This window comes from Pan troglodytes, chromosome 3 (genome assembly GCF_028858775.2).
Source record: "Pan troglodytes isolate AG18354 chromosome 3, NHGRI_mPanTro3-v2.0_pri, whole genome shotgun sequence".
Classification (NCBI taxonomy): domain Eukaryota; kingdom Metazoa; phylum Chordata; class Mammalia; order Primates; family Hominidae; genus Pan; species Pan troglodytes.
This window is the reverse complement of record NC_072401.2, coordinates 187,332,456-187,357,637: the sequence shown is the minus strand read 5'-3', so window position 1 is coordinate 187,357,637 and position 25,182 is coordinate 187,332,456. Positions and strand designations below refer to the sequence as shown.

At 40.1% G+C, this 25,182-nt stretch overlaps 1 protein-coding gene across 46 annotated transcripts in view; it reads left to right on the top strand.

Moving 5' to 3' along the window:
* SORBS2 (sorbin and SH3 domain containing 2) overlaps positions 1-25,182 on the top strand; it is a 370,848-nt gene that overhangs the window by 240,999 nt on the left and 104,667 nt on the right. For 27 of the 46 annotated variants that reach the window (XM_016952610.4, XM_016952609.3, XM_016952605.3 and 24 more), the window contains one exon: positions 24,983-25,032. The exons of the other annotated variants lie outside the window; for them this stretch is intronic. In XM_016952610.4, coding sequence (XP_016808099.3) covers positions 25,023-25,032 — 10 coding nt within the window. In that variant the 5' untranslated portion in view covers positions 24,983-25,022. Of the gene's footprint in view, positions 1-24,982; positions 25,033-25,182 lie in introns of those variants that run through there. 46 annotated transcript variants of the gene reach the window in all.

Below are 25,182 nucleotides of genomic sequence, written 5' to 3'. Positions count from 1 at the left end.
GTACTTTTTAATCTATTTCTATCAAAAACAATTTTGAAATATAATGGAGTGTCTTTTAATCCTGGTAAGTTAGGGCTTAGGGAAAAATAGAGTTAACTTTACCAGTTTTTTTTCTGATTTTAAATTTTCAGTCTCATTTTTCTTTAGTCTTAATTATTCTAGGTTAAATTATTTCTTTTTATTTTTTAAACTAAATATTTATTTTATTTTTTATTTCGTGTCTGTTCCTTTGACCTTTTCATAGGGCTTTTCTCAACTTTACTATCCCCTTGGGGTACAGGAGTGGTGTTTCTTGGAGAGAAAAGCTATAAATTGCTGGAGACTAAATTAATATCAAAATAGAAGGAATTTTGTTACATCATCTCTTTTTCGCCTTATTGCCTGGCATAATCCCATTTTATGCCTGTTACATCAGCATAAATACTGATAACTTCTACTTTTAGTCTTAACATCACTCTTTCAGTTTAGACAACTTATTTAGTCATGCTATCGAAAAGCAGAATAAAGCTAATGATTAAGTAAATTTATTCTTTGCAAACAAATTCATGGACATTTATGAGAAAATGTTGATATTTTTAAAAAATCTGTCGTGAAAAATGCCATGGTAAAGTGGTCTTCTTTTTAATGATTTACAAGCCTTTAACTTATAACCCAAAACACAGTTGCTTATTTCTTTATAGACTCATGTGTTCTGAAGATAAGTGAAACTTTTAAATGATTTGAGAGGTTTAGGTAGCAAGCCTGTTGATATGGTTTGGCTCTGTGGCCCCACCCAAATCTCACCTTGAATTGTAATAATCCCCATGTGTCAAGGGTGGGGCCAGGTGGAGACAATTGGATCATGGGGGTGGTTTCCCTCAAGCTGTTCTCGTGGTAGTGAATACATCTACGAGATCTGATGGTTTTATAAAGGAGAGTTCCCCCGCACATGCTCTCTTGTCTGCCACCATGGAAGACATGACTTTGCTCCTCCTTTGCCTTCTGCCATGACGGTGAGGCCTCCCCAGCTATGTGGAGCTGTGAGTCCATTAAACCTCTTTCCTTTATAAATTACCCAGTCTCAGGTATGTCTTTATTAGCAGTGCGAGAACAGATTAATACACCTGTATACCTAATTGCTGTTGTGAAACACATTTCTGCACAAATTTTAGGTTACAGGTTTTGTGTGTTGATGAGGTGAAAAAAAAGCCTAAACTAAATTTAAGTGAAGTTATATAAACATTACATCTGCCATTATTCTACCTGATACCACCTAAGTGTATTCCTGAAACTCAATATATAAACCTGGTGTAGACCAAGTGTAGGGTCAGAGGCTGGCTGAGGGAGCAATGGTATGACGTGAAGCTCAAAGCAAGACACTGCTGCAAATATCCTACACTCTAGCCTGCTGACTCCTCCCCTTATTTGAGATACTCCTTTAGAAAGAATGGAAGAAAATCTGTTAAAATGCAAATGTATTCTTTTGATAAAGCAATGCCTCATCATTCATAATTTTAACAAAACCCAAGGAAATTAAATGTAAGATAGAAAATCAACCAAATATCCACTTAAATAATGAAGGTTATGTTATCACCAGGGAAGTAATTTTTTCATTATACTTAAGGATAGGTGGGTAGCTGTTCCATCCGATTTCTAGAATTGAAGTTTAAGATCCTGTGTAGTGGTGGTGATTCCATATTTCATAGAATTGCCTCAGCACTGTTTGAAATCAATGCTAATGATCAGAGTCCAAAGTCAGATTGTGATGTTTGTCTAGTTTCACACAAAACGACAAAGGCAAATAATGGTGTGCAGTATGAACATATGGCAATATTAATGTGTACCAGGCTGCAATATCATGACAGTGGGAAACTAAATGATAGTAATGATTAAATTGTAGTAATGATTACAGATTCTATTCACTAAATTATAAAGCACCGATTTGTTTCACTCTGACTTTCTCTTGCACCCTTTTCCACAGCAGCAATATTTCTGCATTTGCCTAAGTGGTAAAGCTGACTACCTCTTTGCATTTGCTAAAGGAAAAAAGTATATATTGTTTTCAGCAATTTGTAATACTCATCCCTTCCCCTAACTACCCTGTGTAGAGCCACACGATGCCAGTACGTGGACTGAACGTCCTTATAGGTTCCACCCCATGATTAAATTTCCTGCCTCTGAATCACATTCTCCTGATGAAAGTCTCTGCTCTTCTGAGCTAATCCTTATGGTGGGAAAGAGATAAAAAGCAAACACGTAAGATGAGAGGTGATAAGAAGTGTTCTGCAGAAAAACTTTTAAAAGGCAAAGGAAACATGGAGGAGTGCATTTTATATGGGGCAGTTAGGAAAGGTCTCTGATACGGAGGTGCTGGAGCATAAATCTGAAGAACTGAAGGAGAGACCTGGGGCTCCAGGGAGAGGACAGTGTGGGCTTGGAGTGTCCAAGGCTTCACGAGGTAGCCAGCCTCATTAGAGGCTGGAGGACAAAGAGGAAGAGTGGTAGCCATGAGCTAGAGATGCAGTGAGGGCCCAGGACACAGAGGATGCTGCCGGCCAGCAAAGGAGGGGAGACGGGAGGTGACTGGAGGGCTCTGAATAGGAGAATGCCTGATGTCTCTCAGATGTTTGAGCATCACTCTGGATACTTTGGGAACAGGGGAACACAGGTGATGTCAATGGAGGAAGGGAGAACAACCATAAGGTTACTGGAAAGCTAGACTGAGGTGTTAGGTGGTAAACAGAAGGTGATGATGAGAGGTGTGCAGGTTCTGGAGAGATTTTAAAGAGACAGTAGCGATGCAGGATATTCCCCTGACCCCTTCACGGCACTTGCGACGGGGGTGCCTCATTTACTCAGCCTGCCCCTCTCAACTCCTCACAGGAGGGAGTGCACCAGCAAGCAGAGTGGAAGCTGGCGTGCACGAGCGCTGGAACCCGCTGGCCGCTTTGGCACTGGCAGGAGCGAACTCCATGCAGTCCCCGTGCGAGTGTCCAGGTGGGGGTGCCTGTGACTCCCAAAGCCCCAGAGGGCGTGTTGCAGTGCTGTTCTAGCTCTGCTGTCCACGGGCGGCTTAAGTGTTAACAGCTTAGTGGGCCCTCTGCCTTTTCGCATGAGGCAGCTACCCCTGCCAGCGAGGGCAAAGGCCAGTGTGACAGCCTTTTGTATTTGCACTGGTGGCCTCTGAGCTCTTGCCTGGCAGCCAGGAAAAATGAGGTTGCACAAACAAATTGAAGGATGATAAATGTGGGGGATTTTATTGCCGATAAAGCGGCTCTCAGTGGGAAGGGGAGCTGAACAGGGGACGGGCAGGTAGGTAGTCTTCCCCTTGAATCCAGCTGTCTCTGGCTGGATTCTTCTCCGAAGTTACGCCGTCAAGCTGTCCCTCCAAAGTCAAGCTGCTTCTCTCTGACATTCATCTGTAGTCCCACCTACCAGCTAAGTCTGGGGTTTTTATGGGCACAGGATGGGGTGGGGCAGGGTTATAGGTAGTTTAGGAAAGGCAACATTTTAGCGGGTAAAGAGGGATACAAGTTCTCACTTTGGGCCATGGATTCAGGCTTTTCAGCTTGAGGGTGGGGTTTCGCTGGGGAATCACCCTTTTCTGCCTAGAATTCCTCTGGCTCCTGTTCGTATCAGTAGGATCTGCTCCAACATGAGGATAGTAGGAGGAGTTACGAGTCAAATATGATGTCAGTGTTTTGGGGCTGGACAAGCAAAATGGTGATGCTCTTGATAGAAAAATGAAACTCCATCAGTGGAGAGGATAGGTGGGGGGGAGCACAGTCAGCTGAGTGTGGTGTTGGGCAGCTTGTGCATGTGCGGAATAGGTGCTGATATACCAAGTCTGGCCTTTTAAAGACAGACCCGGGCTTCAGAAGTACATTTCTGAATCTTCAAATAGCTCTAAATGAGGTTAAACAGCCCCTCATTCAAACACATTTGGATGTTCCTCTACGATTGCCTCAAATATTATTGCCTAAACCCCAACATATGTTGGGAATTTGGATGGGGAAGGATGTAGAACAGATTGCTTTGAGACAGAAAATAATGCAAAAAGAGGAAGGGAAGTGAATACACAGTAAAAATATGTTAGACACCAAAGATTAGCTTCACTTACACTGCAGTTTTTGTGGGCACTTTGACACTTAGAACTCACCTGGCTGTTGCTGTACAGCAAGAGACCATGTGAACTGAAGCATTGGTTAGACCTATACATTTCTACAAACCGCTCTAGCCCTAGTTGAACTTGGGAAAATAAATATCTGTATGAAAAAGTTGTCTAGATCTGTTACACAATTACTATCTTGTTTAATTGTAGAATGCATGAAATTGGTTGTAAAATGGCCTGGTTAAGAGTCTCATGTCAGGGCCAGGCATAGTGGCTCATGCCTGTCATCCCAGCACTTTGAGAGGCTGAGATGGGAGGATGAGATGGGAGAGGCTGAGATGGGAGGCCAGGAGTTCAAGACCAGCCCAGGCAACAAGGCAAGACCCCAGCTCTACAAAAAAAAATGAAAAGATTTGCTGAGTGTGATGGTGTATGTCTGTACTCCCAGCTACTCAAGAGGCTGAGGTGGGAGGGTCCCTTGAATCCAGGCAGTCAAGGCTGCAGTGAGCCATAATCACACCACGGCACTCCAGCCTGGGCAACGGAGAGAGACCCTGTCTCTAAAAAAAATAAAAAATAAAATAAAGTTATCCCAAATTAATGAATAGGATCCTTGTTCCGTTTCGGACACGATTTATTTGCAGTTTCCTGACAGGGATGTGACTCAGTTTGCATCTGGGAGAGCACATCGGTGTTTACCGGGTTTCCCTAAGCTCATCAGGCAGCACCACCTCTCCACTGGCACTGTGCCCGCTCACCTCCCATGCTGCGTGAGCAACAGGCTGGCCAGTGCCCACTGTTACCATCAGCAGCCACGACGAATCCATCACTCAAGTTCTGAAACTGATGAGACAGGAGCTCCCTCCTTCAGCACTTAAGCCACTGTGTAGCTCACACAGAGAACAAAGGCAAAAACCAAAACCCCTTCAGTGCTGGAATCTAATGACCATGACACAAACAGTCAGCATGTAGGAAAGAAAAAACTTGAGTGGTAAATATAGGAGAAAACACATTCGTTCCATCTTCAAAATTTGGGGGGAGTGTGGATCTAATATAAACCCTAAGAACTCAGACACAGTTGATTGAGAACAGAGCAATTCCCTTTTCCCTCGTTTTAAAGAATCAATGTGAATAAAAGGTTTGAACACTTTGAACTTTGAATAAGTTTGAACACTTCATGCCTTTTGGCCACTAGCATGCTGTTATTTTATGTCGCAAGATGAGCAACAATGAGGCATCCACAGCTCCCAGGCGTCAAGACTGAAGGACACTCTGCCTCTCCCTTAGGGTTTGAGATCTCTGAGTCAGGGAACATTGAGTGAAAGCAAAGCTGAAATATTACTGGGGATCTTCAGCCTTGGGAAAAAGAGTTATAGGTGTTGGATTAACAACATTCGGAGGCCTGGTTCCCTTCATTTTACAGATGAGGAAAACGAGGCCAAAAACTTCAAGTGACTTTGTCACTCTCCTTAACATACTTACCAATGTAGCCAGAAAGGCAATGCAGGCTGGTCCACAGAGTGAGTCACCTTAGTCAATTACAGCTGAACTCCTTGTTCCACTCTTTCTTCCTTCTCACTACTGCACTTGACTAGTCTTTAAAAAAAAAAAAAAAAAAAGGCAATGCATATAAAAAGTTAAATGAAATGGCAGTAACATCAGAAATGTTACAAGACAGCCTAGATTCAATGTCAGATGAAGGGCACATGCAGTGAGCCTACAGTAATGCAGAGATGTGAGTGATGGGGCAGGTGAGGAGATGGGAGGATCTTGAACTCAACTTCAAAAAGCAAATGAGTGGAGTTTGCTAACAGAGGACAGGATCTACAGACGGCCACAGGCATTAAAGGGAAGTTTGTATTAGGGAAGGGTAGGTTAATTTTTCTGCCTTATCATAGGAATATATTGTTTTAAATGTAGGAGTAGACATGTATGCTATAATTTATATGTCTTTTTCATTTCATTTTAAAAGTAACAAAAACACATTTAAAAAGTAACAACATGTATTACCAACACCTGGAAAATTGGCAGAGAAAGTCACCAATAATTATTCCTACCCTAATAAAAAAGATTAGTCTTTGTATGAAACCTGCCATTTAGTGTCAACAAAATGTAAGTTTCTTTATTTCTTTATTGTAACTTTAGTTTCCTTTTACTAAAAAAAAAAAAAAAAAAAAAAAAAGATTGGGCCAGCATGGTGGCTCATGCCTATAATGCCAGCACTTTGGGAGGCCGAGGCAGGAGTTCAAGACCAGCTTGGCCAACATGGCAAAACCCCATCTCTACTAAAAAATACAAAAGTTAGCTGGGTGTGGTGGCGCATGCCTGTAATCCCAGCTACCTGGGAGGTTGAGGCAGGGAGAATCGCTTGAACCTGAGAGGCAGAGGTTGCAGTGAGCAGAGATCCCGCCACTGCACTCCAGCCTAGGCAACAGAGCGAGACTCCGTCTCAAAAAAAAAGAGAAAAGGTTGAAGAGTTCTCTGGTTCACAAGAACTGAATTGAAATTTTTTGAGGGGCACATACAGTCATACCCACATAGAAATAGATATAAAGATTGGAGATCCAGAAATAATATTCTAATGCAGATTTTAAAAGATAGTAGTAGATTATAAAGTCATGATAAAAATAACATGAAACTGTCTAGAAAACACTTTATTTGGATCTTGGAAAGTTGCTCCACGTTTCAGAGCCACCTTTTGTGGGCCTTTTCCCCCTTGCCTTAATGATTTGAAGGTTATCAAAACCACATGTTTCTTCCCCCTTTCCTTTTTGATTAGCATGACCAAGAAAGCACTGGGAAGGGATACAATGGAGGCAGGCATCATGGAGGGTGGAAAGAATGGGTAAGATAATTCCAGGAAAAACTAAAAATAGCTCATTAGCCTTATGCCAAATGTATATGAAGTCATTTACTTTTTATAAGGTTCATCCAGTTGAATAAAGTGATTTCATTTTTGAATGCTCCTGTGATTATAACTAAAAGGTGACTCATCCAATCTGATGGCTCATAATTCCTCTTGAGACTAAACATTCAGAATCAGCATGAACAAAAAATTAATGAAGACACAAAGGGTGGTTCTGATGATGGTTTGATCCTTGCAAAGTTAAACAAACGCTGGCTGTGCTCCCTGTCTTTATCTATTACATGTATCTGTGACAATATAGTTTCTTGACCACATTTATTTATCATGAGTTATTATGTAGTGACAGATATAAACTTAAGGAACGGCATGCTTAATATGTTTGCCACAATTCCATACATTGATGAGGATGCTGCTTTTCTGACTAAGGAGAATTTTTGTTCATCATCTAAGAACACCTCCCCTGGAGAGTGAGAGCCCAAGTCAGCTCTGCCTTAAATTCATGATCTGATTTTATGAGGGTCACCCAGAACCCACTGTGCCCTTAACACTGAAGCCTAGGAGAAGCCTGGGCTCCTTCAAGGGGAAGAAAGATGGGCCTGACCATCCTATGGTGGGTGATAACAATAAAGTGCTCAGGGATGTTTGTGAGAAACACAGAGAAATACTGATAAGGTTTGGCTGTGTCCCCACCCAAATCTCATCTTGAATTGTAGCTCCCATAATCCCACATGTCATGGGAGGGTCCCGGTGGGAGGTAAGTGACTCATGGGGTGGGTCTTTCTCGTGCTGTTCTTGTGGTAGTGAATAAGTCTCATGAGATCTGATGGTTTTATAAGTGGGAATTCCCCTGCACAAGCTCTCTTGCCTGCTGTCGTGTAAGATGCCCTTTGCCTTCTGCCATGATTGTGAGGCCTCCCCAGCCATGTGGAACTGTGAGTCAATTAAACCTCTTTCCTTTATAAATTGCCCAGTCTTGGGTATGTCTTTATTAGGAACATGAGAACAAACAAATACAACTACCACCACGGAATTGTGAGAACAAGCATCAAAAACAGCAGCTGTCCTATTGAAATAAATGTATGTGCCTTGTACCCATGATAAAAAAAAAAGACGTTTATGACATTTGTCTTAGAGTAATTATAGTACACATGAGCATTTCCAATATTGCTCATTACAGGGTGTACTGTACCTGATTAATCCCGATTATGACAGACTCACACTCAAATTCTGGTCAATAACTAAGTTATGTGTTATAAACTGTTGCAATCCTTTATGTCCTTAGATCCAAGAAAGACATTATAGTACAAAAACTCTGAAGCCAAACTGCCTGCATTCCCAAGCTTCACTCACTACTTAATAGCTGTGTGACCTTGTACCTTCCCTGTGGTTTGGCGTTTCTTTGCAGTAAAATAAGATAACAATAGTATTTAGCTTGTTTGGTTGTTGTGAGGCCTCAGGTCAATTAATATATGTGTAATATGTAATATGTAAGTAACACATATGTAATTAATATACATGTAATATCTGTAAATATTCTTAGAACAGTTTTTGGCACATAGAAAATACTTTTTAAGTAGGAGCTATATCATTTAAATTATCTACCAAGCAGTTAATTCACAAGAAAAGCATTAAGAAACATGTACATACGTGTTTATGGCAGAACTCTCCAAAAGAGCAAAAATCTAGAAGCAACCCAAATGCCCCTGAACAGGAAGTGGATGTACAAAATGTGGTATTTTGACAAAATTAAATATTATATAGGAGACCAAGTGAACACACTACAGGGATAACCAACAATATAGATGAATCTTAGCAATGTAATTATATGCAGCATGACATGATTATAAAGATTAAAACAACTAAAATAAATGTGCTTTTAGAAGACATATAAATACAATGAAATTATATGAACAGGAAAGGAAGAGAATGATAGGCATGGAATTCAGAATGATGGCTACTCAAATGCATGGAGCTGAGGGATGTTATAACAGCAGGAGTCATCTGGATAGACACAGGTCCTTACGAAGGTCTATCTTTGGCTTTAGATGGTTGGTGTGTAGATGTTTAGTGACAGAAGGAAGGAAAGGAGGGAGGGGGATGTACATGACCTTGTCATGCACCGAGGATTGTGGTTTATCCATTTGTGTATACTTGAGACACAACCCCCAAAGTAACAATAATCATTCTCCATTGCTACAATCAATATCACTTATGTTATATTACAACTAACTAAAAGAGAAAAGAGTCAAGGGTTTGTTTGCTTGCTGTTTGTGGATGTGATTTTGGTTGGGATATGGAGTGGTAGGATATATACAAACAGCCCATGTACTGAGAATTTTTCTAAAATGAATATTTGTATTAGTCTTCTCTTGGAAAAACAAAAATCACAAGTCACATTCATGTTTAGGGTTCAATAGTAAAAATGCTTTTGTTTAAGATGTATGATATAATTTGGTGATTTAGAATTGATTAAATCAACGTGGCAAGCATAACATTTTCATGATACTGTTGGTATTCAGGAAACCTAAATACCTTCTTAAAATACACTTCAGACTTCAAACAAAATCATCCTGCCAATTGCCAAAATATCAGCTCAATTATCTTTGCCATTTTCCAGGGATTTTCGGGAATGAGTGTGGATTTGTTAGCCTGACACCTCTAAATCATCTAGAGATTCCTCAAGTGACATATGCTGGAAGACAATGTAAACTGGTGTCTAGGGACACCATTACATTCAAGATGTCCAATAGCAACTCAGAAGAAAGGCCCTCAATAGACTAGAAGAGCCAAGGGGTGGACTGTAATGGCAAATGAGGGGAATCCTCAAGCCCCTTTGTCTAACTCTCCCTGACAAAGCACTTCACGATGGGAGTCATTCCATCATGTCTGTAAATGAGGACATCTTCTTTCTATAAATATTCACTGGGTAAATAATATGTACCAGATATTGTTAGAGGCTGAGTGTATAGCAGTGAAAAAACAGAAAACCCCCATTCATGTTTGCATATAGAACATATCAGTATTAAACTTTAAGGAATTTTTTTTTATTTTTCATTTTATATATATTTTTTGAGATGGAGTCTTGCTCTGTCACCAGGCTGGAGTACAGTGGTGCGACCTTGGCTCACTACAACTTCCACTTTCTCGGTTCAAGCGATTCTCCTGCCTCAGCCTCCCAAGTAGCTGGGACTACAGGTGCGCACCACCACACCCAGTTAATTTTTGTATTTTTAGTAGAGATGGGGTTTCACCATGTTGGCCAGGATGGTCTCGATCTCTAAGAAATTTTTTTAAAGAACAGGTCCAGTGTTTACATAATCCATCTGAAAAAGTCTACTCCTAAAATGTTTTTGATAAAACAAAGAGAGGATTGGAAAATAAAATCTGGACAAAAGTGATATTATGATTCCTTTGAGGCTTTAATATCGACCAACTTCTGGGTAGTCCTGTACTGAACTAGGAAGATAAAATCCACAAACTCGTGGCCTTTGAGGCAACTGGGTGGGGAACACAACAGCATGTGTACGTGTGCCTGTGCATGGGCACACGTGTTTGTGTATGTGCACATGTGCATGCACACACTGCTTTTTCTCTCACGTTTATCTGCCATGCTGCCCCTACCTGTGTGACACTGGAACATCATCATCCATTTCGGATCCGTTGCTGTTATGGGAAAGCGAAGCAACAGTATAACTCCTGCACCGCATGAGCTGGTCAGAGACTCCCATCTGCCCACTCTGTGTTAACCTGTGCCTAACCTATATCTGACCTGTGCAAAATCAAAAGGACTAGAAATGCTTATCTTTCATGCCCAAGTCTCTTGGGCAAATGAACTGTGGGACTGAGACAGAAGCAAGCTGCCCTTCCCAGAGCTGAATGTTTCTTGTCTTATTTCTCAAAACATGGAGAGTTGAGGGAGAGGGAACATCCAGGGTAATTTGTGGAGTAGAATGGGCTCTCAAACTTTTTGATTAATGAATTGAATAATGAATGAATGGGCCAGGTGTGGTGGCTCACGCCTGTAATCCCAGCACTTTGGGAGGCCGAGGGGGGTGGATCACCTGAGGTCAGGAACTCGAGACTAGCCTAGCCAACATGGTGAAACCCCATCTCTACTAAAAGTGCAAAAATTAGCCAGGTGTGATGGTGCATGCCTGCGATCCCAGCTGCTCAGGAGGCTGAGGCAGGAGAAGAGCTTGAACCTGGGAGGCGGAGGTTGCAGTGAGCCGAGATCACGCCACTGCACTTCAGCCTGGGCGACAGAGTGAGACTCTGTTTCAAAAAAATAAATAAATAAAATTTTAAAAAATAATGAATGAATGATAGCATTCTCTGAGGTGAGGAATACTGGGAAAATGGGGTGAGGTTTGGGGAGAAGGGAATATCGTGACCCCAACATGAAATGGGAAATAAATATGAATTATGTCTGAATCGTAACTTAGACATACCAATTTAGAAATTGAGGTAATTCAGTGAGAGTCTAGGCTGTCTTTACTTTTGATGATATTAAAAGCTAGATTCTTAAGCAAAGTGCTAGCATACTTATACTACACAAAATAAACCTTTTTAGAAGCATTCATTCCATATAAATTGACGTTAGAAGTACAAATCATTCTTATGTATTCATTAAACTAGGACCCTGGAGGATTTATTTTAGGTGTTATTGCCTCGACCTAGAGTTAATCTGTATTTTTGAAGGAAAATACGTTGCCTTTTTTCACAAGCACTTTATAACTCACTTCTCCCTAATTCAGATTGCTTTTCTTAATCATTTGAAGTTAATGATAGAATTATCACATAGTAGCCTTACAAATAGCCATAATATTAAATCATAATTTATGTAAAGTAAACATCCAAATTCCAAAACATCTGAACATGGGAACAGGCTGATTGAAGTTTTTGTGGGTCGTAGGACCTTGGCAATTGTTTGTGAGCCTGATGCCAACGTTTCTCAACAGTAATCAAAGCACAGAACAACAACCATCCACATGAAAAATAACTCAAATTGTCATTGTACTTCCCATGCTGTTGTCATTTAGCAAGTTATGGCATGACTGATTCAGCCAGTAAGAAAAATGTGATGAGAATATTGGCTAGGAATACAGTCTGCTTGGATCTTTTAGTTTTTTTTCCTTCAAAAGCCAATAGACTTTTACTCTTTAAAATAGGAGCTATGCAAAAACGTAATATTTGGAATGCCAGGCTGCCTCCGTGATTGAGATACCTGTTTTGAAGTTCTCCTCTACTGTAAATTCTAACAGAATAAAAAAAAGAATCAATGATTCTTGTTACCTCCAATGTACCTACAACACTACTCATGAAAAAAGCTTTAAAAATTAATGAAAATTGATGGACTGAAGTTCTGTCTGTTTGTTCTGGTGCAGATTTATAAAATGGATTCTATTTTAGGAACAATCAAATTCTAAAATTGAGAAGCTCAAGGGTAGGGCACTGGAGATAATATAGAAAGACATGTAATATATAAACAATTCTCTAGATCTTATATCTGGAGTTAAGTAAAGCAGACAACAAAGAGGGAGACAGCTTGGTTGTCAAGATGGTGGCTTGGACATGTGTTAATATGTATCCCATCTCATCATGATGCTATCAAAAGGAGATGGGTCTTTAACCATCTCCTTTTTCTGAATTTTAATATGTGAATGAGTCATTAAATATTGGCTTCCAGTTAGCTTCTGCTTGATATGTACAATCATGACAGTAGCATAGTGGTTTGCACATTAAAGGTCTACAAATGTTTGTCGGTTGAATATACCTTTCCTAGATTTAGCAAAATTTCAAACCATAAAAGTCCCTTATGTGCTTTTATATTTTAAATCAAGTCTTTCATGTTATAAACTTTAAAACTCAGGCTCATCGAAGTGAAGTGATTTGCCCAAGCATACCTTCCCACACAAGGCTTAACACCGACTCCCACTTTAGTACAATAAAAAAAAAAAAGTCATGTAACGTTAAGAGCACATACCTGGAAGTCCCCTAAAACATAGGTTGTTGAACTCTGACTCTGCCACTTCCTCGCTATTGATGTGTGCTATGGTCTGGATATTTGATTCCTCCAAATCTCACGTTGAAATTCCATCCCCAATTGGAGATGGGGCTTAATGGGAGGAGTTTGAGTCTTGGGACCAGATCCTTCATGAATAGATTAATGTCCTCCCTGGGGGAGGGAGAGTGAGTGAGTTCTTGCTCTATTCATTCCCGGGGGAGCTCCCTTGAGAGCTGATTGTTGAAAAGAGCCTGGTACCTTCCTGCTCTCTCTTGCTTCTGCTCTCGCCATGGGATCTCTGCACGCCGGCTCCCTTTCACCTTCTCCCCTCCACCAGGAGTGGAAGCATCATGAGGCCTCTCCAGAACCCAAGCAAATGTCAGTGCCATGCGTCCCGTGCAGCCTGCAGAACCGAGAGCCAAATAACCCTCTTTTCTGTATAAATTACCCAGCCTCAGGTATTCCTTTATAGCAACACATTGACTTAGATAAGGTATGTAGATATATACTTCTAAAGTGGCTTCTCCACAAAAAAGAAATTTGTGGCCGAGCACGGTGGCTCACACCTGTAATCCTAGCACTTTGGGAGGCCGAGGCGGGTGGATCAGGAGGTCAGGAGATCCAGACCATCCTGGACAACATGGTGAAACCCCGTCTCTACTAAAATACAAAAAATTAACTGGGCCTGCTGGCACGTGCCTGTAGTCCCAGCTACTCAGGAGGCTGAGGCAGGGGAATCACTTGAACCTGGGAGACAGAGGTTGCAGTGAGCTGAGATCACGCCACTTGCACTCCAGCCTGGGCAACAGAGCAAGACTCCGTCTAAAAAAAAAAAAAAAGAAAGAAATTTGCTAACTTTTTGGCCCATCCATTATTGTTTGTCCTCTCCCAATATGAGTGACATTTTCTTACCCTCTGCTCTGTGTTAGGAATGGCAGACAGCCAACATCCCAATAATAATAGTTCATGTTAACATTTTCTATGTACTATAGAAAAGCGATCACTCCACTCAAACATAATTAACTAGAATCAATGTAAATGCGTGTGGTCCCAGCGTGGGTTCTGGATTTCCTTTACCAAATGCTGCAGCACAGATGACAAAGTGCTTTTACGCTCCATTATAAAAGAAGAAATGGAAATGAAGTCAGTAGGTATCAGATCAGAAGTCAGTGGGTATCTCTATCCATGAAGATGTCCACACAGACATTCTCTACCTGTGGACCTGAAGGAGAACAGGCTGAGTGCCAGGGTAGAGTCGATGCGAACAAGAGGCCCAGGTTGGATCTGTAAGGTGATCCATGGCCCTGAGCATCATGGCAGACTACCCTGGAGCTAAAACCAGGCTGCCCTGAAAGAGTTCATGTAGTTGGGAAATCAAAAGGAAATTTTTCTGCTTTTCCAAGAGCGGCAAAAGTCCAAGATAAAGAGCGTTGAGAGTTTGTTTCTGTAGATAAAAGGGGGAGAAATGGCTAATAAAGATCAGACTGAGTAGGATTTCACTACATATGTTAAAATATGCCAACTCACAATCTCAAAAAGTGTTCTGATCATTTCTACATTTAGCCAGTATGTCAAATAAGTTAGGGTATTATGAAACAACAAAAACTTTGTTCAGATAAGCTTCACTGTTCTCCACTGTATAACTGTGGAATATAAATTTGTATTTGTATGTTGTTTTTCTTGCCTATTTTTGGTGGATTGAGTGAAAGTTTTAGCTTTAAATAGTGGCAGGGCATGAAGGACTATATTAGGTATGAAAAATGAAGAATGCTGGGAACACATGTGGGGGATAAGAACTAGAAGTGAGGTCATCTGAGTTGGCATTTTGCTGAACAAAAGGGCAATAGATACCACATCCCATTTTGTTGTACAGTTCTGAAGTCTTAAACCCCTTATTTCTAGGATGGACTTGTTTTCATTCTTTCTGATGACAATTGTGAACCAGATGGTTAAAAACCCAGCACTGAGAAACAGTCTTATTTAGATATTATGTTTCTTAAATTCAGGTACATCTTGAGGGAATATTGAAGCTTCTAGCTGCAACTGTTATTTATACATCTTCTTGTCAATTTAAAGCATAAATTTGGTATATTTAAGAGCATTAACCCTAAGGGCCACTGGGATGAGTTCCACGAGATGAAAGAAAAAAATAAACGTCAAGTACATGTCAATAACTTTTCCTGTTGCTGCTGGTGGTCACCTGGAAACTCACCATAGTGTCTCTACCATGTCGTTCTGTGACCGCCCCCCCCCACCCAGCACAGCCTCCAGAGCCGGCCTAGAGACTCAAGTTCATGCCAGCCTGACTCACGCACAGACACATGTGGACACTTTAAAAGTGAGGCAGCTGGAGCCCAATCTTCCTTGATTCATGAAACCACTGTTCATTTAGACATTGATTTGATTATATTTTTCAACAATTGCATTAAAGCCCTTAGACTTATTCCATATAAATTTTTGAAAAGCCAGTCTCTTCAACCTAATCATGAAATTTAGTTTAGCCAAATTTAATTCAGCCTGTCAAGATCATCTTTCTACTTATTACCTATTCCCCTCTCGTGTGTATGCCTTCTGCAGAATCAATAAGCACACCACTTTGTTTTTCCCTAAAATAAAAATGTTGCAGACACAGTTGGAACAGGGTACTCCTCAAATTGAGTACCTTTTATTCACCTATGATTCTGCTTAACACTTGTACATTTAGTACACAGAGAAATGTAAAGAATTTTTTCAAATGTCTGAATAACAATGGAGCAGCAGTATATAAATGTTAATAATACATTTCTGAATAATACATTTCCATGAAAATGGAAGATATCTGTCTTTATTGTCTACTTTTATTAGATCCCAAAGAATAATGTAATAAACTATCCACTGTTCAACACAAATATCAAAAGTTTCCAACTTTTAATACATTCAAAATTTCTTCAGATGATATTTTTCCTCCATTGGCTTATTATTTTCTCGTCCAAATTTTCTAAAATGAATCAAACTGCCTTAAGATGTACAATTGAAGATACATTCTGGCCAGGCATGGAGGCTCACACCTGTAATCCCAGCACTTTGGGAGACCAAGGTGGGCAGATTACCTGAGGTCAAGAGTTCGAGACCAGTGTGGCCAACATGGTGAAACCCCATTTCTACTAAAAATACTACAATTAGCCTGGCATGATGGCACACACCGGTAACCCCAGCTACTCTGCAGGATGAGGCAGGAGAATTGCTCGAACCTGGGAGGTGGAGGCTGCGGTGAGCCGAGATTGCACCACTGCACTCCACCCTGGCCAACAGAGCGAGACTCTGTCTCAAAAAAAAAAAAAAAAAAAAAAGGTACGTTTCATTCTGGATAAACTTTGTAAGTAATGTATTACTTAAATTTTAAGACTGTAAGGTCAAATTAGAGCAAATTTTCCCCTGCCCCAAAATTTAAATTCCACATAGCAAGTGGGATTTCACCATTGCATATCTGAGACACATATAAACATGAATTTGTAATAATTCTGACAGTATATTCTGTCAAAAATTCTGACAAACCTTGACATTGCTAAAGTATATAAATGTTATTTCAGGTGCTCAGGAAACAGGTGTATTCAATCAGAAGAAAAGCGTGGCTTTTTAAGAATAGTGAATTAACAATAAGCAGGCTTATTTAACTGCAATGCTTTCACCACGTAACATTACCATGAAAATAATTTAAAATAAATATACTTACTAACTGAAAATTCTACGGATTTCAGAAAAAAAAAATCAACGGCTGTTGGTCTAGGCTTAGACCAAGAAGGTCTGATATGCTTTGGGTTTAGTAGACCTGATTAGCACTTTCCATTTGGACTTGTGCTGTGAGTGGGCAAAAGGAATCCTCGTCATAATCAACCACTGTTTTCCTATTAGTCTTAGAGGAAGAAACATATGGTTCTATGTTAACAGTTCTTATTTTATTTATCAAACAGTTTTGCCTTCTACCACACCGTCTTCTCATATTTTCTTCTTTTCCCTAACCCCTGCCTCATGTGATTCAGTACTTAATTAAGCAGGGTACTGTAATATTTTAAAGGGAAAGATCTTGATTTCGTATGTTGTTTTTCTGTTTTGTGTTGTTTTGCTTTGTTTTGTTTTGTTTCGTTTTTTTGAGATGGAGTCTCGCTCTGTCACCCAGGCTGGAGTGCAATGGTGCGATCTCGGCTCACTGCAACCTTCGACTCACTGCAACCTCCACCTCCCAGGTTCAAGCCATTCTCCTGCCTCAGCCTCCCAAGTAGCTGGGACTATAGGCATGTGCCACCATGCCCGGCTAATTTTTGAATTTTAGTAGAGACAGGGGTTTTGTCATGTTGGCCAGGCTGGTCTCGAACTCCTGACCTCAAGTGACCCTCCTGCCTCGGCCTCCCAAAGTGCTGGGATTACAGGCGTGAGCCACTGCTCCTGGCCAAGATCTTGATTTCAAATGACGTTTTAAGATTCCTTAAAGGAGGATGCCTATTATTTGCTAAGAGTCAGGAGAGATGAACTACTTTTGAGTATCTGCTTGGGGCGTCCATTTATCTTATCCTCAAATGTCTAACCCTAAAAATGAGTTGGTTGATCTCAATCCCTACCAGAGCCTTTGAGGCTTGCTTCTACTTAAAGTCTAAGTACGAGACATGCAAAACTAGACTAGATTACATAATTCTTTTGATATCAGATGATTTTTATATTTCAATATATAAAAATTAAAATGGAAGATTTTAAAATTAAAAGCAGTGAGAAACTTAGCAAAGCATAAAATTTTAAAAAATGGTTCTTTAAAGAGATCAAAGTTTTTCTCCTCAAAATAGAAATGTGTGCTTCTCAGTACAAGGTGGGAAATCAGAGGCACTTTCCCTTATTGAATTAAGCAGGAGTAGGCTGCCATCAGGATGTTATCACTCTGCAATTTGTCACACAATTTGTTATGTGACATTTTATAGACATCTCTTTCCATTCAGCCATCGCTTTCGGCTATCAGCTGTCAAAGGGAAAGAGAATGATTTTTTTAAAAAAGCTAATCGTCAAAACCTTTATAGTGTCACTTTCCCTTAGATCCAGTAGCATTGTCTATAGCTGGGCTAGAAGGCAAGGGTTTGATTCAACTATTTTCTTAGGTTTTCTCTTGTTCATGGCAATGTGTGTGTGGGGGGAAATCTTAGCTAAATAAAGGATCTTTTTAAGGAAGAAAGAAAGCTGCCTGGAAAGTAGAATTCCTTTTCAATTCCAACATGTTGCTAAGCTGGGTGTGGGACAATTGGGAGACGGGAAAATCCATAGAAATCAGTCTAATAAACCATATGGCTTGCTTCAATCTAAAGCAATACAATCATGCCGCATGTATTTTCAGGAAAGTCTAGATTATCCTCTTAAGACTCAATCAAAGGTAAAGGTCTGCTTCAAAATATTTGAAATATTAGTGAGTGGGAATAATGCCAGTTTGCCAGATTGGGGATGCTTTGCTGTCTAGTGGGGGAGTCGATGATAATGGCATTGGTATAAATTGTTCGGATGCATAGAAATGGGCAGAACTGGGATTTGAGTCAAGCTTTGCCTATTTCTTGACCCATTCTTCCAACGCTATTCAGTTTGCCTATACATGTGTTACAGGGATATTCTAATTAATTCCTCACATGTCTCTTTGATAAGGTGCCTGACTTATGAGATCCTCAGTCAGAATCTGAATTATTTTCATTAGAAATTTTTTTGGCTTTTGATTTGCACATTATAAGCCAATGGAATTCTCCTAATACTGTACTATCAAGTTGAACAAATGACTTAGTCTTAGAAAAAAGATGCACTTGAAAATACTTAGATGTTGTTCCGTAATGATCCCTAAGATTACAATATAAAGCTAAGGAACTCCATGAAAGTAAGGTGGCCAGGCACAGTGACTCACACCTGTAATCCTAGCACTTTGGGAGGCCGAGGCGGGTGGATCACTTGAGGTCAGGAGTTCGAGACCAGCCTGGCCAACATGGTGAAACCCCGTCTCTACTAAATATACGGCATGGTGGTGCATGCCTGTAATCCCAGCTACTCGGGAGGCTGAGGCAGGAGAATCACTTGACCCCGGGAGGCAGAGGTTGCAGTGGGCAAGATCGCACCATTGCACTCCAGCCTGGGCAACAGAGTGAGATTCCACCTAAAGAAAAAAAAGAAAGTAATGTGCTGGACCAATATTAAGTCACATGACCATTTAAAGCAAATAGTGAAATGAGTGATTCACCAACTTTGAGACCTTGGAATAACATCAGAAGGAATCATTTACCAGGTGATCAACTTCTAATCAGTAAAGTCTTTAGGGAAAATTGGTAAGTATTTTGAACAGCTTACATTGTAAAGTCTCAAAAGGAAAATTGCTAGTTTCCTTGGAAGACATATAGTGCTCTTTTTTCAGGAAATTTTTCCAAATATCAGGACATTTGGTCTAATTAAAACTAACACTCCGCGTATTCTCATAAAAAAATTATCAACAGCCTCATGTTCATTTATTTCTTTATTATTTGTGGTAATAATGTCTCCTTATTCCTAGAAATGATGTTGAATGTGTTCTGGCCTCAGCATAGATAAATAGATGCCGCGGGTAATTCGGCTCCTGAATAATAAGGAACATTTTCAGGCACTGTTAGCACAGGAGTTCTGGGAGGTACTTGGTGTTCTTATGAGCATGGACAGTCATGCCGCTACTGTTGACTTGTGTGCCACCCACTCAGAGGCAGAGGAGTCTCTGAGCCAATTTAGAGAAACTAGTCAGAAGAGAGTTTCTAAACTCACAAAACAAACTACTTGGAGTTTTCCTGTGACTGTTTCAAAGCAGCATGTTGACATATAGGAAAGATAGGTGAAGATAAATGTCAACCTGAATTAAGTCATTTGACTATAATAGAAAAGTGAAATCACTTGGCATTTATGAATACTTCTTATTTTACCACAGTCAGAGATAGAGAGAGATGCATTAATACATTGATCACTTAGGGCAGTTTATCCAAAGAGAGTGCTACAAATGATCCCATTTCAAAATAAATAAGTAAATTCAAGTTAAAATCTGGTGCATAACCTTAATATGATTGTATTTTTATTTTCATGTTTAAAATACATCTCTTTAAAAAAAAAAACTAACATCCTGAAATGTTTTCCTACTACTTAAACATCAATATGTCCTTTTTTGAATAATATATGAACTGTGAATATGTTAATTTCAAAATAACAGTAGCAATGTATTGGCTTAAGGTTCGTCTGTGGAAAATCTTTCGGGCAACTCCTCCCATTAACTGAGCTAAAATTCAGTCCTGTAGTTTCATACATGGTCTTGGTGCTTAAATTCAGGTCTACAAAAATAAAATGACCTACATAGAATTCTTAGCCAAAACTGGGGAAAGGATTTTGTCTCTGCTGCTCTTCAGAATGGGATGCCTGATAATCAAAACAATTCAAGCAGAATTATGAGACAACGGGCACAAAGGCATGTTCATGCCCATGCAGGATCAAACTCCTTAGGATCCTCTTTCAAAAGTTAAATTACCCATTCTATTCTCTTATACGTATTGAGAACACAGCCTGCTCTGATTCCGAGAAAAATGAGATAACTGATAATCCAAAGAAATTCAAGCAGAATTGGCCAGGCGTGGTGGCTCACATCTGTAATCCCAGCACTTTGGGAGGCTGAGGCGGGAGGATCACAAGGTCAGGGGTTTGAGACCAGCCTGACCAACATGGTAAAACCCCGTCTCTACTAAAAATACAAAAATTAGCCAGGCGTGATGGTGCACGCCTGTAATTCCAGCTACTCAGGAGGCTGAGGCAGGAGAATCCTTTGAACCCAGGAGGTGGAGGTTGTAGTGAGCCGAGATCATGCCACTGCCCTCTAGCCTGGGCGACAGAGTGAGACTCCCTCTCAAAAAAAAAAAAAAAGAAAGAAAGAAAAGGAAAAAGAAAAAGAAAAAAAAAGAAATTCAAGCAAAATTAAAAGACTATAGACCTGAAGTCATGCTGTTTACAGCCCTTCCGTGAACAATCAACACAATCTATTGCCGTATGTATTTTGACAGTGGAGGCTACTCTAACCCATAAGTAAAACGAATCCATTGTTGTCACAAATTAGGACACATATGAAGTTGCTTTTTATATGAAACTTTGACAAAAGTAAACACAATCCCCTAGCACCTATTGAAAATCATGCTGACACCTTCATGTTCGGAGACTTCTTTGCTCCGTGGATTGTCTGCTAAGACTCAAGGTAGTCTCCATGTTATGGTCAGTTCTCATAGTCTTGTCCCTGGTTCAATTCCAAGTTAAGAGAATACTTGAGATGCTGTTTTCTAGTAGCATGCAAAGACTCTAGGAATTTGATGCTTTCCAGAATAATCTGTGCGTGTTATGTAAGTACAATCAAGGACACTTCTTCAGAGCAGAACAAAAGAGATTAGATTCGCTTTAGTTTGAACTGTCTAAAGAGAGTTCTCAGTCGTGGATTTGTTAATGGACTTAGCACAAATAATGGAAATAGAATCGTGCATTTTTATTAGTCACCCAAGAAGCCTTTTGGTTTCAGGTTCTTCTTGAGAGCCCAATCACTGGGATTCTTCTTTTAACGACTTGGAAAATGTCTTGCTTGATTAGGAAGTTAGTCATTTCACATTTTGACATCTAAAACAATGGGAAGTTAAAAAACCTCACAAATTACATTTATAAGTAACAGGATGCATCACTTTAAAGATGAAAACCTCAAGGATTTGTGGCGCCTTTCTTTGTTCTTGTTAATCCTATTTTACTTTTTGAGTGTTAGATGTTCTGTAAATATCGGCATTTGAATTCAAACAATAGATGTTGATAACTAGTTCTCTAACTTGGTACAAAAACATTATTATTGTCTATCAGCAGATTTTGTATTCTGAGAGTTAACCTTCTGTATTTGATGTTTTCTTTGTCAATCACTATTATTCTAGCCCGAATACTGTCTTCCTCATTCCATTTTAAAACCTTAAGCAGTTGTAAGCACAGCGTTGCCTGGTTTCAAAAGGAATGAAGAAGTCGAATTTGGGAAAGGTCCTCATAATCCTCATTTTCTGGAGGTTGTTTATCCCTTCTTGTTTTAGAAGTTGCCTCAGTCTCAGTCACAGACATCCCCTGAGGCTTTTCTTTTCCATTTATTTTGTCCATTTAAGGTTAACATATTAGGAGTTTTGCTACCAAGAGCTACCGAGAGATTAAAATAAATACGTTTGAAGGAGCTTTCCCAAAGCTCCTGTGCTGGCCGCTGCCCTCTTCCCTGACTTCATCGGTATCCCTCAGTACAGGCGGTGTTAAGGCTACCAAGCTGAGTTTTTAGAAATACGCCACATTTTTTCTGTGTAATTCTGGAGAAGAACAAAGCAAAAAAGTAAAACAGAAATGTGCCTGTTTAGTTGCATACACTGAAAAATAGGAGATAAAATTCACCATCATAAAATTTCCCTCAATCATTTTTCAGAGTCTGTTGGCCTATGAAATGCCCCAGTGAAGTTCCTCATAACCCTGTGGAAACTCAGTTCTAGCCTGGCCACGCCAAGCATGGCTCCTGCCCTGCTCCCTACACTGCAACGATGCCCAGGGCAGACGGACAATGATATGACACTGGACACAGACCACACAAAAATTAACCACCACATAGTAAGGATATCGTCTATATTGTTTTCAGCGTAGAGCTCTAAAAACATATATTGAGGTGATTATCAGTACTGTGATTTTACCTATTTTAAATGTTCATTAATTTAGCATTTATTGAGTCCTAAGGTATTAGTAATTCAATCTAGGCAAATATACGTGTGTGTGTGTATGTGTGCACATATACATGTGTATATAGCAAAACGAGGATTACACTATACATATATATCTATATATAAAATCTTGCTTTATAATTATATTTCATAGGACTTAAGTGTATTTTTTATGTTGTTTTCTTTCATCATTTTCCCCCCACTGGGAGAGAAGTACCATTATATTTAGCTAATATTCACATTTTGATTTTATTATTATAATTTTTCATCAGTAATGAACAAAGCCAGGCTTTCCAAAAGAGGTGAACTCCAATAGCCACACGGAAAGAAAATAATAGTTGTGAGTTGAGCAGAGGAAATGGTCAGAAGGGAGAAGAGGATGAGAACCTTGGCAGACAAAGGCAAGAAAGCCAGGAAGCTCATTTGCTGCTCTTTTTAGAGACTAAAAAATCTTTATTTATCAAAAGTCTTTCTTGACAGGTGATCATGCCAATGATTTCATTTCAAATTTATCCTCATTCATCCCAAAGGAATAAATAAAATTCTTGAAAATGTTCAGATGTTGCAGTACTGATGCGCCTGGAAGCTGTGAGTGTGTTGTGCTGGCGGGGGGTTCTTGTGGATACTCAACAACAGGCCCACTCAGGAGCAAAGGCCAAGCGGCCGGGGTCAGACAGCTCTTGCAGGGAGCTCTTGGACTTAGGAGATTTCCTTCCTTATCAGCGTGTCTTTCCTCTTTGGTTTCAGGGTATGGGTAAATAAGAAACTCCATAAATGGGCTAAGAGAATATGCCAGAGAAAGGACTAAGTCATCTCACATGTCATAAAACGATACACAATATTTAAAACTTTTTTCTTTGGGAGGCCGAGGCGGGCGGATCACAAGGTCAGGAGATCGTAGCCATCCTGGCTAACACGGTGAAACCCTGTCTCTACTAAAAATGCAAAAAGAAATTAGCCGGGCGTGGTGGCGGGCGCCTGTAGTCCCAGCTACTCGGGAGGCTGAGGCAGGAGAATGGCGGGAACCCGGGAGGCGGAGCTTGCAGTGAGCCGAGATGGCGCCACTGCACTCCAGCCTGGGCGACAAGAGCGAGACTCATCTCAAAAAAAAAAAAACTTTTTTCTGAGACAACCCCTTTCTGCCAACCGTTTCTAGCGAATTAATCTCAATTGCTTTGCATCCAACATTTCACTGGGAAAAATTAGCGTTCAATACTAATGCAGAGATGGATTTTGTAGTGACCATCTATTTCCTGTGTCTTTAAAAAAGAGAAAGATGAATCTCATCTTTCTTGACAGTGTCCTGAAAATATGCGTTACATTCATTACATATTCCCCGGTAGTCAATTGACCTGCACATGTAAGGCAATGATTTTAAAGTGCCAGGGTCACTTTTAAAACTCTGGAAGAGGACACTTAACAGACAATCATTTCAGGCTTAGAGAACAAAAACCATTTGTATAAATATTTGTAAAAGAAATTTAATTTTTTAAAAGGAAAACTCAACCAGGCACGGTAGCTCACACCTGTCATCCCAGCACCTTGAGAGGCTGAGGTGGGAGGATGGCTTGAGCCCGGGAAATTAAGGCCGCAGTGAGCTACAATCACACCAACTGCACTCCAGCCTGGGTAACAGAGCACAACCCTCTCTCTAAAAAAGAAACAAACAGGCCGGGCACGGTGGCTCACGCCTGTAATCCCAGCACTCTGGGAGGCCGAATCAGGTGGATCACGAGGTCAGGAGTTCAAGAGTAGCCTGACCAACATAGTGAAACCCCGTCTCTATTAAAAATAGAAAAAAATTAGCTGGGTGTGGTGGCATGTGCCTGTAATCCCAGCTACTTGGGAGGCTGAGGCAGGGGAATCGCTTGAACCCAGGAGGCAGAGATTGCAGTGAGCCAAGATCGCACCACTGCACTGTGGCCTGGGCGACAGTGGTGGACTCCGTCTCAAAAAAAAAAGAAAGAAAGAAAAAAAGAAAAACAAGCACAAAACTTCTCCATTTTCATCCATTAATGCTCACCATTAAACAAAAGCATAAAAACAGAATATGTCTGTTTTATGAGCATGGGACCAATAATTAAAGTTTAACATGAACAGAATTATAAATTCTTCCTACCTTATTAAACACTGATTTAAATAAGACTAATGATAACGTGATATTAACTTACAGGTACATCAAAAACAAAAACAAGACACACTTTCATGATATTTTCTTCCACATGCTAGTGAACAATTATGCACCATTTTTTTTCCTACAGGAAAACTGAAGACTTTAATAACAAACTCTCCAAGGTGAAAATGAACACAGGTATGCTGTCTGTTAGTTTTAAACTCTTTTAGCCTTGCTCTCTAAAAATCATGTTGGCCCTAAATCATTAGTTTAGCACTCTTCTGATCCTAAATGTGATTCTGAGTTTCTGATTAGATACATAGCATAGATTCATTACTTTCTTTCTTT